This window comes from Falco peregrinus, chromosome Z (assembly GCF_023634155.1).
Source record: "Falco peregrinus isolate bFalPer1 chromosome Z, bFalPer1.pri, whole genome shotgun sequence".
NCBI lineage: Eukaryota > Metazoa > Chordata > Aves > Falconiformes > Falconidae > Falco > Falco peregrinus.
Genome location: NC_073739.1, coordinates 32582397 through 32597353, shown reverse-complemented (window position 1 = coordinate 32597353; position 14957 = coordinate 32582397). Strand labels below are relative to the sequence as shown.

General features: G+C 45.3%; 1 protein-coding gene across 10 annotated transcripts in view; it reads left to right on the top strand.

Annotated features, from left to right (window-relative positions):
* PSD3 (pleckstrin and Sec7 domain containing 3) overlaps nucleotides 1-14957 on the top strand; it is a 140378-nt gene that overhangs the window by 84361 nt on the left and 41060 nt on the right. For 8 of the 10 annotated variants that reach the window (XR_008744753.1, XM_055790656.1, XM_055790657.1 and 5 more), the window contains one exon: nucleotides 10922-10965. Coding sequence is in view for 9 of the 10 variants with exons in the window: in XM_055790656.1 (XP_055646631.1) it covers nucleotides 10922-10965 (44 nt within the window). In the remaining variant the exon portion in view is untranslated. Of the gene's footprint in view, nucleotides 1-1887; nucleotides 2124-9623; nucleotides 9747-10921; nucleotides 10966-14957 lie in introns of those variants that run through there. The other 2 variants (XM_055790660.1, XM_055790659.1) reach the window with 2 other exon arrangements.

The following is a 14957-nucleotide window of genomic DNA, read 5'->3' as shown; positions in this document are numbered from 1 at the left end:
AGGGTTACACCTGTAGCATCCTTGGGGGTAACACGAGCACAGGGTGACTGCTGACTGAAAGGCTGCTGCATACTGGGGAGGCAGCAGTGTCTTTTATGAGCAAAATGCACCTAGGACCATAATGTGACTGTCTAGCCATTTGCCCACTAAGGATGTAAATGTGTGATTGCAAGATGCTTGAGAAGGTGTAACCAGAGGGAAAGCCCACTCAATTAATCTACTTCTTATCTCCTCCTGGGTGCTGTTTTGCACATGACATAGAGTGAACAAACTGTATCTCTGCCTCAGCATGGCTTGGTTGACGCTGAACAGGACTCGGACGTGCATGGGGGCCAGAGCCCCTTCACCCAGCTTTCAGCTACCCAGTGTGTTTCAGCACAGGACATTTGCGTTGGTGTGCCAGGGCAGCGGCCCCTCGTCCCTGGCCGCATGCACACACTTGCAGGTCCATGTGCATGGTGGTGGGAGTGGGACAGGAGGCTCCAGTGTCCTCCCAGAGTGCTGGCCTGGCCCTGCCTGGTGGGCTGGCAGCATGGACAGGCTGCTGAACCTGTGGTGTTAGCCTGCGGTGAGGTCCCCGTGCTGTGCAGCCTTCCAGCTCCTCATGCTTGCTCTGCACAAGCTGTTTGCCTCTTCTGAGTTTGGGATGATGGGATCATCCACTTCTGCCCCGGTGCAAGCTGCTCCACCTGCCCCCGGTGTGTGCTGCCAGCTGCCAGGACCCCGTGCTGGTGCTGAGTGCTGAGCAGAGCGGAGATCTCTCCCTCTCATCGGAGCAGGTTGCCATGGCAATGCACAGTCTGCTGTGCTCTGGGTCTCCAGGAGCCAGAAATGATGGTGCTTTTGCAACACTGAGGTAAACATCTCTCTTTTGCCTTATATAGTGCATCCACCCCTGGTAAGAGCACCACCTGCCATTGGCGTCGGCCTCCCCATGCCCCGTGCGTGGGGGGAAACGTGCCTGGCCTGCGGAGCTGGGCGCATGCGGGTTGGGATGGTGCCTGCAGCGTGCACGCGCCATGGGCAGTAGCCACCCCAGCACCGGGCAGTGTGGGTTTCCTGCAGGGGAGGAACAGATTGCCACTTGGGAACAGCATGGCTCACAGGGTCAGCTGGCCAGAGCGTGCGGTTTGCTCATGGCAGGCTATGGCTACAGCTTTCCTGGGTGCTGACAGGGGGAGATGGGTCCCCAGCTCCTCGCTCGCAGCTTTGCCACTGGTTTGTGCTGGTGAGCTTGGGAGAGCCATCTCTTTTTCCCCTAAGCCCCTCTTAGTGTCAAAGTTGTCTTGCTCCCCCTTGCCCCCTGGGAAGGCACCCCAAGGACTCAGTCTAGCGAGAGCAAACGCTGAGAGTTGTGGAATTATGCTGGGGCATCTCTCTGGGGCTTGCCAGAACTTTGTTATAGTGCTGTGGGCTTTCACTCGTTTCTCCAGTGCTTTGGGAATCCATCGGTATTTCTCACATCCAGAAGCCTGTAGCTGGCAGGTGATCGAACACTCTTTTTATGGTGTCCTTTGTTATTGCAGGCAGTAATGAGCATGGCAGGCTGTTGCAGGCAGGGAAGTGTGGCTGTGTGAGCTGAAAATGAATCTCTTGCTTGATCTGCTAGCATTTGTTCCAGGATCTTTCTCTCCACCTCTTTCCGTCTTGCTGTTGTGTGTGTATGAAGGGAGAGTCGATGCTAGAGAGAGGAGTGGAGCAGGGGAGGAGTTTCTATCAATCAGCCTCTTCGTTTTCTTTTTCTCGCCCCCCCCCTCCAGTGACGTGAGCAATGCCTGGAACAATCAGGCAGGCTCCAAACAGTGTGCCTGAAGATGCTGGAGAAAACAGCCTAGTGCGCTTTAAGCAAACACTGATTGCTTGAGCCTGGGCTCTCCAGACATAACCTTTCCCAACTCCTCTGCAGGGGACTGGGGAGTGCCATTAGCTTTCTTCTTCCCTATCCCGCACACTCACTTTTGGAAATGATTGGAGTTAACAGTGTTCAGAGCACCAGCAAAGTCCGGGTGAGAGCCTCAGGTTCGGTGAAATACTCACGAGAAGAATCTCTTTGGCGGCAGTCCCATCGGTCAAAATCTATGAAAATCTCCAACTCCTCTGAGTTTTCTACTAAAGAAAGCAAGGTAAATAACTAAGTATTCATTGTGTTTCTCTTGGCTAGGAGTGGAGATGTTGTTACTGAAAAGGTTACCCTCTGCAGGAATTAAGGGCTCTGGATGATCTGCAGTGATCACAGAATTGCTGTCAGGTCAGAAAATAATCTCTAGATTTGAGGAGAGACTTGAAGGTGAAAAAGGTCTGGTGTGTGATAGTGATCGAGTCTTAGAGGAATGCCCTGTCACTGAGCTTGGTGCAATAGTAAACAGTGAAAACTTGCTAGTGGGAATGCTAATCGAAGCTCTGCTCTTGGGAAAGGTGCCAGGGTTGGCAAGTGATGCCCTTGGGATTAGCTGTTTAATGGGAATGGTTTTCTATAGAAAAATAATTTTTGCTCCTTCTCTGCAGCTCTGTGGTTTAGTAGGTGTGGGTGCTAGTTGTCTCAATTACATGCATGATTAAATGTTGCTGTCAAGTATTTATTAGGAAGGCATCACTTATGCATTTATAGGAATACATTAGTGTATTGTAGCTAGCAGTCAGTAGCACAGGCTATGCCCAGATGCTACAGTGGCTGCGTGCAGCATCTCCTTGCCCAGCCCAGTTGTTCGGTTCCTAGGCAAACAACTGACACTCCATGCAGTATCTCTTTCCTCATTCCTTGCTCCTGCTCAGTAACTGAGAGGCACTCAGGAAGCTCTGACAAGAGCTTTAATAGCCATCTCCCTCCCCAAAGGTGCTCCGTGACTCCAAGGGTTGGATGAACTTTATGCAGTGACTGAATATGCCTCTAATTTCATTCCTGCTGCAAATTAATTCTGCCTTGGGATTAGAAGATAAAAACATTAGTAAAGGTGTGTTCAATGAGGCTGAAATATTTCAGAGCATCATCCAAAGGCATTTAACCATGTCTTTTATCCATGTGCATACAAACAGGCAGGCACATGCATGCATCTTCCTGTGCTGTCCCTTCCCTAAATCTTTTATCTGTCCTGAGAGAAACCTCGTCTGCTATGGTGAAAAGATCCCAATGCTGCACAGTAGTTCCTGGCAGATCACTCTCTGCTGGCTTACAGGTTGTATGGTATTTCAGTGCCTCAGCTGCAGAGTCTTAATCAAAGAATAACGCAAATAGGAATAAAGTATTTTATTCAGGCCCATTTCAGGAACCTCTGTTTTGGGGGCCTTATTAACCATAACTAAGAAATGGTGTACTGCTGAGGTTGTGGCAGAGAAATGGCATGGCCATCATTCTCAGGCTGTTGCTGATGCAGTATCTGTTACTCCAGCAAATGCCAGAGTAAAGTCTGCAACCTGATTTTGTGATCGCTGTCACCCTAGGCATGGGAATAATCACACTGTATTCAATGGGAGGATTTCTGTACGAGAAGTCTCTGCATATGATGGAAACTGGGGTCTTTTGACATTGGGTGAATCACTTATCACTTAAACTGCTGTTCCCTCTGCCAGGCTTTGTGTCCACTGTGTATGCATAATGTAACATCCTCAGGGCAGAGACTTTCCCCCAGGAATGGTATCTGGTACAGTTAGTTAGCTACTGCAGTAATGAACGCACTGTGTTCATCCCTCTGTGGGATTCATATTTCTGCCTCCTGAGTGTAGGCTGCTGTGTGAAAGATGCCCACTTCTGCCTAGCTCAGTAAGTTGGGAAGCATACTGCAGCTTTGGTTTTGTTTGTAGTGCTGTTTGCTTATTTCATACAAAGGCATTTGTATCTGTGGAACATCTAAGACCCGTAAAAGCTGTGTTACAGAGGGACTGAGAAGATCCCTGCGTGCCCATCAGTGATGCCTGCCCACTTGACGAGATGACAAGCAGCTCTGGCACTGATTGGTTTTGTGATTTTGGGCAGCCCTGTTCTTCCCATATGTCTGTTCCCCGTCTGTTCTTTGTCTGCCCATCTATTTGGCTAAGATGTCACTGATTTAGAGAACTGATTTATATTTGAGCTTTAGCTTTCTGTACTGCTGTGCTGGTGAAAGAGACCTGGAAGTTGTTGCCAATGTGTAGTGTGGCAAAGGTCTTTTTATCAGTCTAAGTCTGTGTGTGTGTGTGCTTGTATATCACCTCTTACAGAATGTCTTCAGTTCTAGGCTGGGCTTTCTGGACAGTGATGCCATGTAGATCCCCTCAGTCTCAAGCAGGGTTTGATTTGTAGACTTGTACTCTTCCATATTTCTGTGCGTGTGTTTCCCCCTTTGTGTCTGGACTGCCTTATATTTCATCTGCTCCTCATACAAACTCATTAACAATGCTTGAAACCTATTTCCACAACTGCTTCAGCTGACTCAGGGCAGGAGACAGATTTAACCCATTTGTGCCTCAGGAACATACTCTGATACTTTGCACTTAGGTGACTCAGCCTATTTTGCTGAGCTAGAGAGTGTCTTATATCCTCATGCTCTAGCCAGTATGAACAAAGCACCAACATGGTGCCTGCTGCCAGTGTTAAAGAAGCTAGGTAGCCTGAGGACTTTTCATCTTGAAAAACATCAGGTAGTACTTCTGTGCGCACATACACACACACATGCACCCGTGCATATGCAGGGTGCACTAGGTAATGCGTCCTCGTTGTGTGTTATAGGCAGGTATCACAGCCTCAGGCCAGCAGGAGAACCTGCAAAAAGGATACCCAGGCTGTGTGCAAGGTGAGTCAGAGGACCTTAGAATCGTCTGTGTGACCCGGTGTGCTCAGCAGTCTCTCCTCCTGACAGACTGTTTTCCTGCAGCCATGGACTGAATTGCAGAGTGCCTGTGCCTGTCCTGCCTGCAAATGCACAGGGCCAATAAAACAATTTCTGAAATAGGCTGTGTAGGTGCTCCACTATCAAGAAACACTTCTCTCTAGCCTTTCCTCTGTTTACCCATAATAATTCAGTATGCTGCCTTTACCAGTAACACTGATGAAACACTCCAGCAAGTACAGAACAAATCTTTTCTAGCAATCCCCATCGATCAGTTTAATAGAGGACACATTTCTTGTGTGGCATTAATTTCTTGGCTCTCAAGAGCCCCAGGTAACCATCCTTTTCTATTTTGTGATGATGTATCTGGTACAATCTTTCCTTTCTTTTTTCTCCTCCTCCCCCTCCCCCCCTGTCTCCACACAAACCAGATTTTTAACAGAGGAGTTTCTCCTAGAAATGTTCTCCTCCAGTTGGTGACGCACTTGAAATTCCCTGGGTGAAATGATCTTCTTTCCTTCCCCCTAAAACATTCCTATCAACCCTATCTCCACCCACACCAAAACAACATTCATCAGTTCCATATGCTGCTGAACAGCTCTGTGCTGTTTTATGAGTAATGTGTGCCAGCTTGTTAGAAGGACGTTTGTTGTACAAACCAGTGGAATTTGAAATTGAGAGTGGTGTCAGCAGACATGCCATGCTGTGCACTAACCCGCAGGCTTCTTGGGGTACTATTCTGGCATCCTTGCTGCATCCACATCAGAAGGGGGAATATGCATGAGACATGGGGGGCATGTGGGCTTTGAGCCTGGCAAGGAGCTAACAGGCACTCAGTGATCAGAACCCTGATCCTCGCCTCACCAGGTGTTACAGATCTGTGCATGAGGACAGGAGAAAATTTCAAGATTTGGATTTTCAGGGAAGATGGCGTATAGGAGACGGTGAAGTAGTGTAGATCTGGATGCAGGCAACAGTTCTGGAGGGAGGGTCAGCCTTCAGGTAATCACCTAAACAGCACACTGGGAGTGGTATATAGCAATGTGTCTCACCCCATCCAAAGCTGGCAGCAGGCAGTGACACAGAGACAGACACTGGTCCAAAGGATGGGCATATTAACACCTATCAGGACTGCGTGCAGACATCTGCAGCGTCTAGTATCTGTTGCCTCATTTACCTGTTTTATTTTTGTAGGGTTCTGCTACCTTTTCCTCCTTCCTATAAACAACCGTGCCTGGCTGTGTGCTGTGGTGCCAGGGACAGAGCTGATGAGCTGATGCTGAGTGACTGGGAGAGATGCTGAACTTCCGACTGAGTACTTCTGGCTGCAAAGGCTGAGCATGTCTTTGCCCTAGGGTGTGACTGGAACTTCCTTGGCTGCCTGGGATCAGCTGTGCTGCTGCCAGCTGGAGGTGAAGGAGGAGTGTCCCCAGGCAGGGCTTCTTCTGACAGTGGCTGCAGTGGAGGGTGGCAGAGAGCACAAGTGCATCCCTGTCCTGGGGGCAGCAAAAGCCACCTGGCGCATCTCCTGTTATGGTCAGATGGTCATTCCCCCAAGGATGACTCCAGAAGTCATGGTGGAACTGAGTGTAGGTGGAGAGCCTAGGAAACAAAGACTAGAGAAGACAGGTTCATTCCTGCTGACTCTTTGAACTCAGTTTTGGTTTTGGCTGTTTACCAGCTCACATCAGGCATTTCTGGCTCCTTCTCCTTTGTGCATGGAGGAGGTATAAAAAATATCCGTCGTGTATTTCTTTCCCTCTTGGCAGGTTTTTCTGAATGGGCTAGTGTGTACAGAAAGTCAGTAGTCTGCTTCAAGAACCAGCCCCTATGTTGCCTTTCAAGGGAAGGGATCACATGGTCCCCTGGGACCTCTTCAGCATCTTGCACCCTACCAGGCTTGGGAGATCCTGTGCCTACTTGTTACCTAGATGATTTACCAAGATGAATATCTGGGTAATTTGTTACGTCTTTGTCCCTGTGGGCGCACCTGGTTGTACCTTTCTTTCGTTCACTGCTTCTGCATGCTGAGGCTGACTCACACAGTCGGCAGTCGGCAGGTGCCGAGAACAGCCTGTTTAAATGGGTCCAACGGTTTGTGCATGTGACAAGATTTGGAGGGAGGTGAGGATGGCAAGTGACCTTTTTTTTCTTGGCAGTTTTGTAAAATAAACAGGAGTTTTCAGAAGCACTGACTGCATAGTTTTGCTTCTCTTTACAGTTGGAATAAAAGTACCAAGTGGTGAGAGCTTGTGAAAACCTGGATTTGTAGTTCATCTACCTGTTTAACAGAGGGAAAATAGGGATGGAATTCCACAGCTTCTTACAGAGTTACAGGCTAGAGAAAGAATCTGTAAGTTTCTTACCTAGTTTACTAACAAATACTAACAAATCCTGCAAACACCTAGCAAATCCCTTGTTTTTTTACACACCAGTCTGCTAAGGGTCAGATTGAAGCTGTATGAAACAGCATTGAAGTTAAAATAAGGAAGGTGTCTAGGATGGTGTCTGCTGTTGTGTCTAGCAACCGTTAATTTCTTTTATTCTCCCTTCAAAACTGTGTTAGTTTCGTCAGGGAGCTTAGAACCCTGCTGGGCCTCAGGTGAGCTGGACCCAGAGATCAGCAGTTCTCAGAAAGGGGAAAACTGTAAGGAGTTTCTGTGGTGGTGATAGAGCTGAAGAATTGAAGCAGTGAAGTTGGACACTGCTGAGTAGTTGGTAGCTGGGGGTTGGATCCTGCCTACAGTAGCCTTGGGTGCCAAAAGAGAGGAAAGGGGTATTGATCCAGCTTGCAAGATGAGATCCATGCAGTATTCATTCTGACATTGCCTGCTGTGGTCCAGCCTCCAGTGTTCTGGCTTAGATAACAAATTTGTCAAGCACTTCCCAGGCTAGCAGGTAAGAAGCTGTGGTTGTTGTCAAACTGTAAGACTGCTTTAAATCAGAGATATTTTTTTATTCTTCGTTTCCCAGGGAGAAAACATGAGTTAATAAAACCTATCCTTGTAGCTAGTTAAGTATGGTGAAAGTTGTGTCCCTGCCATAATCTCTGATCAGCTTTGTTGCAATTTAGCAAAGCATTTAAATGCTTGTCTCCAGGTTTGTTTGGTTCAATCATACTGTGGAGATACGTGTGCTGAAAAGAGCTGCTATCTGAATCAGGGCCTTGGGAAACAGCCGTGACATAAATGATAGAGCAGGTCCTGGCCTATACACTTCTGCTACTGGTTGCAAAACATGGGAGGGAGAAATTTTTCTTCTCCAGATCATGTGAGAGCCCAGCAGACATCAGGAAAATGTTAAAGCATAAATTGCTTTGGAGAAGGAACGTAAAGCAGCTCTAAAAGGCTCATGAGTCCTGCGGTGAGTGTGCAGCCTGGCAGCAGCCTCTGCCAGAGAGGTGGGTCGAGGGGCAGGCATGAGAACTCATGTATCTCCATCCCTTGAGAGGTCTGCTTACTGAGGTCTCACTGAACGTGCTTGGTAGGCACACCGAACATGCCCTGTATACAGCTGCCTGGCCTGTGGATACTCTCTAGGGTTTTCCTTCATTTTTGTGAATAGCAGAGGCTTTCTGAGAGACTGTATTTGATGCTCTATGAGGGACACTGTGTCCTTAGTCAGATGTATGCCATATGACTGGGCTGGTGTCTGTTACTCCCTAAAGAAGGAAGATGGAGCCTGGCTCATTATTAAAGATAGGGACAAACACATGTCACTTTCCACAAGGCAAAAGCCTGGGGCATTTGTTGTTCCCGCACCAATCTGGAGTGCTGTTTTTGTGTGTCTTGCTCTTTGGCTGTAGTGATCCCTAGAGACTTTCTTAGCAGTAAAATCACATACAAAGTAGTACTGCACAGGGCAGGTGTTCATTTTCAGAGGTTGTGACACAATCTTGTAGGCATTTGGGTCAGAGAACAGCAAAAGGCATTTCTGATACCCTGGGCCAGGTTTTTGCTGTTCCAAAAGTTTATCCAACCAGCTAGTGAAAAAAATACTGCTTCTGAAAAAAAAAAAAATGGGGAAGCAACTGGGGAAAAAATGCAGCCCCTTTGCCTTATATTTGGAAGTAGTTTTCTGGCTCAAAGTATAAGAGAGCATTTTAATTGTAATAGGAAGAAAAGTGCAAGCCAAAGAATAAGAGGAGGATTTTGTCCAATTTGGAAGTAGTTTTCTGGCTCAAAATATAAGAGAACATTTTAATTGTAATAGGAACAAAAGTGCAAGTCAAAGAATAAGAGGAGGATTTTGTCCAAAACATCTGAAACATAGTGGCTTCTAATAGCAGACATTGGGTGACACCCCAGTGTCAGGATCAGCCTGTGCAGAAAAATGGAGGTGTGTCTAATTCTGCTGGACTGCAGGCTGCACGGTGGGAGGGGGAAATGTTAGTGCTTTCTTGCTTCGTGCAGGGTGGTCTTAAAATCTCTTGATAACTTTCATCTGAAAATTAAGCAAAGTGGTTACAAACTGCCAGCAATGTTGTTTCTTTCACCTTTGGCTGTTTGCCTTTGGATCAGAACTCCTTATACAAATTTAGAGCAGACAGGATATATAGAAATAGACAGTGAAAACTCCAGATTTGGAAATACTTCTTCATATTGCTGTGAGTAGCGCAGCAAAGCCCTGTTAGCAGCGGGTCTCTCTCTCTGCTAGCTCAGTGTAAGTAGGATGTGGGATGCTTCCTCCTGGGGGTCGTATCTGTTCTGTTTCTCAGAGAAGCCTACTTTGACAGTGCACTGTGATGAAAGTTGCTGCTTGTGCAGCATCAGTGTGAGGTGAGTTGTACCATTATGTTTGATCTGCTTGTGTATGGTTCAGTCGAGCCAGATTTTCGCACAGCTGAATGTTAAGGATCTTCAAACAAATGGTGCAAGGTTTCGGAGGGAGCTGGTGGATCCCAGGATGAGCAGTGGGATATGCTCATAGGATTCGCAGTGCAAGTTCAGCTGTGGCATATTCACAAGGCTAGTTTCAACTCTTCAGTTTTCCAAACCATTTTTTGTTTTAGATCAGAGTTAAGGCTATTAAAATGCTAATGTTTCTGTTGAGCGTGTCATAGCTATTATAGTATGTGATTTTCAGGCTTGTTCATACTTGATGTGCTACTTTTTGGTAATCATGTGCATCAACAGTTCTTCTACACGTTAACATATTTTGAGGCTGTGTAGGAGTTAGGTGCCAGGGGGAGTAAATCTAGCTATGTATATAAGATAAATTACAAATGTGGATTTTAAGTGTGAGAATCAGGGACGTTCCATACCAAAATACTTCACTTGAGTCAAGTGGCCTATTTGAAGAACTCCATTAGCTTGTAGTAATAGCATTTACCCATTGTATGCATCAGCTACTGGAGGGCTGAAAGCAGACACACTTATCCAAGTGATACGCCTACTTCCTCTCAAAAGAAATCCATCCCAGCTGTCTGATGCCCACCCTTAAGTCAGCTTCCAGAGTCTTTTCTTTGCAGGCTGGTATCTACAACAGAACTGTGACCTTTGGTGTCAAAACTACTTGCATCTTTCCTATGAATTGAAAGAGTAATAGTGTTAGCAGGCAGCAGTCCAAGACATTGGTCTTCAAGCATGAAAGATGCTTATCATTAATTTTCTGTTTTGGTCTTTGAAATGGATCATGGTTATGTTTGGGGATGTGACTGGGAAAGCAGTCAGGTGGCTGTGAGGCTTAGGACATTTGGATGGCTATTCTGGCATAGTTTTACAGGTAAGCCCATACAGCAAAATCTTGGCCCCATTAAAGTCAATGACAAAAAAATCTCACTATCAGGAATTGAATTGGACCTTGAATTTCAAGTCTTGAAGCTTTTGCAAACTTAACAGGGTTATTTTAAAAAAGCCGAACCACAAAACCCAATAACCCACTTGAGAAAATGACTGTAATCTCAAACCCTGCCTTCTGATATTTTTTTGCTTAGGTGACATTTCTGCTCAAGACTTTTGCATTAGACCATAAGCAGATACTGTACTTCCTTGATCAGAGACAGATTTCTTGCTGGTATTAATTAGGTAATTTTCCTCAGCTTGTTAACGTATGTGTAACAGGGGTCAAACAATAATGTCGTCAAACAATAATGTCATCTCATTTCTCTCCCTTTGCAGGCCCTCTACAATTCGATCAAGAATGAGAAGCTGGAATGGGCAGTGTAAGTATATGGCATAGAAATTACGAGTTTAAAATAGTACCTATGTAGTAATCTGTTCATACATCCTATGTCACCATCTGAGTGGGCTCCAAAGAGTGTAGAAGATAGCTAGGGAATGTAATAAGTTTGCTTTTCTGTTAATGAATGACCTGGCAACACTGCCTCCTCTGTTTCTCCAGCAAGGGGAGTTGTTAATGATAGGAGCCAACTGCATTTGTAAGGAAAGAGGACGTTTCATTTAGTAGGAAACTTCAGCCTGAAAAGAGAGAAATGAAATCCTCTGTTGTTCTATAACTGCATAAATAAAACAGAAGTTGACTTCTCCCTTTATCTTTCGTTACATTATGTCAGAACCACTGAACAGAAACACACATCTTGGATTGAGTTTCCTGCTGTTGGTTTATTGTCTTGGTTTGTCTCCTGATTAACTATGGATAACTTGACAACAGCCTAATACGAAAGATCATAAATTGTACAGTCTGATATCCCCCTGTCCTTAGCTGCCTTTTGACAGGCTAACACTTGTTAACTATGGAAATAATGCAGGTGAGAGTGAACTTTAACTTCTGATTGTGTTAAATTGACATTTCTCGGTGCTTACGTTTCATGTGGTCTAGGTATGCCAGCAAGGAGCAATAAAAGAGTGATGTCTGTTATCTGTTTTGGCTATACAAGATGTTTATGTGCCTGGATTTATATATCTGAAAACTCCCTTTCTTGAGAACGATGTATGTGTGGGGTGCATACTCCTGCACCTTTTGTACTAGAAGTACTTACAACTGCCACAGGTCTTGCAGGCCCATTGGTTTCTGATCTTCCTTGTTTTAATTTCATCATCTGCAAATGAATTTCTTGGCAGGCTGTGCAACCTTAGTTACAAGGGCTGCTAGTTCCAGCTGGGATTGCAGCACCTGTTCAAAAGTGTATTAGGTGATGTCAAGAGTAGTGAGGAAGGTGTGCTGGTAAGGAGAATCATCAAGAAGAGCCATCTTTGATGAGCTCATAAAATACACAGTCGGAGACATTTTCCCAGACCGTGTCTTGGACCTGGAATATGCTGTGTGAATCTAACACCAGAGCTGTTTGCAAGACACTCTCTCACAGGTACTTTACACACAGCAGAATCCTTTATGTGACTTTCTTGATATCAGAATTTTCCTGCAGCTCTTGCCAAGAGACCATACCGTGTCTAATGCACTTGGGCAGCCTCCAGGTGGGAACTGGCTCATGCCTGGCTCTGCTCCCATGAGCTTCAGTCAAGGTGATTTATGAGATAGCTTGCTCCTGTATAGGTGGTAACTGCTTTGGCATTTACATAGTCCAGTCCATGTCCCTTGCTAATGAACTGTTTGGGGAAAAATTGCAAGCAGGCTGGAAGAGGGAAAAATCAGAATCCTACCTAAATAAGGCTCTGCAACGTGAGTGTAAATCCAGCTTCTCCCAGTAGAATGCTCAAAGGGAAAAATTGTTGATTCCAATCTGAAACTCAGACAGATAGCTGGGACTGATGTGACAATTACTTTCCACGCTGAGAAGCAAAGCTCATTCCGGGCATAGTCAAAGAGGCTGTGCCTTTACCTTTAAGACTGAGGGTGTGGGCTGGAAAAGGGAGTGTGAAGATGTCTCTCCTCACTTTGACAGAGGTGTGTGGTTGCTGTAAAGTAATCACCCCAAGGTGCCCTGGGACTGCCTGAACCATATGGAGGAGGCACATCGCTCTCTTGCTCTTTGTTGTGATCTGCAGAGAAGGGTGGATAGGAAGGGGACATGGTCGGGTTTGCTGTGATGGGACTGAGGAAGATCCCCTCTTCTTTCCAAAGAGTATCCCTTCGCTGCTCTGATGCAGTTGGCAGGGGAAGGGGTGGAAGGTAAGGCAAAGGTGGAAATAGGACTGCAAAACCCAGCATAAGATGTCTTGCAATGCTGGCATGGTGGAGGAATGCCTTTCCTTCAGCCAGAATCTCTTTGAGGATCTAAGACTCTGTCTTATGAGCTAAGCAACGGTTAAAGAGCTGCTCTGGCAGTACCTTATTTGGTGGATTAATGACTGGCAATAAGTCCATAGGCAACAGTGACACAGATGGGGGAAGACTGCTTCGTGATCCTTATTTTACTAGTTGTGAGCTAGGTGTGTTGTCATCCTCCATGGTTTGCTGTCCATTTCCAGTAGAATTGCAGTCTGATCCAAAGCCTACGGAAAGAAAAGGCTACCATTGACTCCAATTTTGTAGTCAAGAGAAGTGGCACAGCAGATGTGCTTCAGAGACTTTCAGCAGGAGTACTCCTTTATTCTTTATGAACGGGGAAGCATGAGTACAGCTCTGGAAGAGAAAATTGCATTGTTGTTCTTTTTCTGCAGTAGTTCCAGATTCAAGTTCTCCAAAAGGTTAAAAGTGAATCAGATACCATGGTTTGTAAAATAAAGAGATCTGTCCAGGAATTTACCCTGAACTAGTGAATGTGGGAGCCTGAATGCACACTCCTATTCTGCACTGCACCCCACCAAATTTTCTGACAATTTTTTGCAACAGAACTGCCAGAAAACATGCTTCCATTTTCTTGGCTTGCCATTTACTTTGCTTACTGTTTCCTCTTGACCGTCTTGTTTTTCAGTGTCCTGGGAGAAAAAGAGAAAAGCAATATGGGAAAGCTAACCATCAGAAATATTATTTTTCTCTCTCTTTCGTCCCATTCCATATTTCCTCTCTGCTGCTTACATTTGTAGAACTCTCCTGTCTGTTGGACTGTGGTTCATTTCTTTGAACAGCAAGTGAAGCACTAAGTAGTGATCGGACCTCACTGAAGTCATTGGCAGAAATTGCTACTGACTGCAGTGAAGCTATGTGCTGTTTCACCCAGTTAGTCTGATGGATCCTGTTTTCAGGGTGCTAAGGTCACTGGAACCACCCCAGGAGTGCATGTAGCTTCAGCAATTGTGTTGTAATTTCTCATGCTGCTTAAATTTTCCTTAGGGACTTGATACTTCCATGAGGTTTTTTCACACTTGAATGGTAAACTCCTGTTCTTCAACCCCAACATCACCCATAAGATGGAATAAAATCAAGATCCTGTGAACAAAAGCAGTGAGATTAAAAGAGCTAGGTTTGTTTAGCTGGAAAAGGGAGCACTGAGGAGAGGGACCTGAGTGTAATTTTTTCAGTGTGTAAAGGCTGTTGCAGAGGAGAAGGGTGTGAAATATTATTCACATCCATTGTGGATGGGCTTAAATTTGAAACAGGGGAAGTTTGGGTTCAACGTTTTAAAAAAGCTTTCTAGCAATAAGCCTTTTAAACCAGGGAATAGGTTTTCCTAGATAAGCTGTGGAAGTGCTTTCACTGGAGGATTTTGTGAACTGGTTATGCCATCCAGAATGGGTTAGGAAGAGTGGATCACTAAAAAATCATCTCCTTCCAGCTAAACAAAAATAGGTCTTTGAGACAGTGATGGTGGGAAAGGGGCACTGCTAAATCCTTTCTGTGTTTCTTGCGGGAAACTGTGATGCTGAGACAGGAGTTATAAAGATCTGTGCTGAAGCTCACCTTTTTCTAGGTTCAACTGAGAAACCTCTCCCCTTTATAATTAACTCTTTGACTCCCAAGTTCTAAGATGTTTCCTGTTTGCAACTTCAGGATTGGTTTTAGAGTTTATTTTAGGTTTAGTTGATTACCCCGGTAATCATCTTGTTCTCCTTTCTTCTGTCCTGCCTTTGAGAAAGATGCCAAAACTTCTCTGCATTGGTTTCTTAAGTCCATTTCCTAATACAGATGCTGTCAGTTCCACATATTCATACAATTATATGTTAAAAATCTAAATAATTTTAAGTGCCAGTTTTTAAATGGGTAAACTCAGCCTTTTGCCATGTCATGTAAGTTTTCTATTTGAACAAATGCAAAGATGAAGTAGACTTTTAGAAATGAAGGGCTTGACCCCAGTCTATTACAGTTTTCCAAGGCAGAGCCTCAAATCAGACCACAGAGCTTACAGAAATGTTT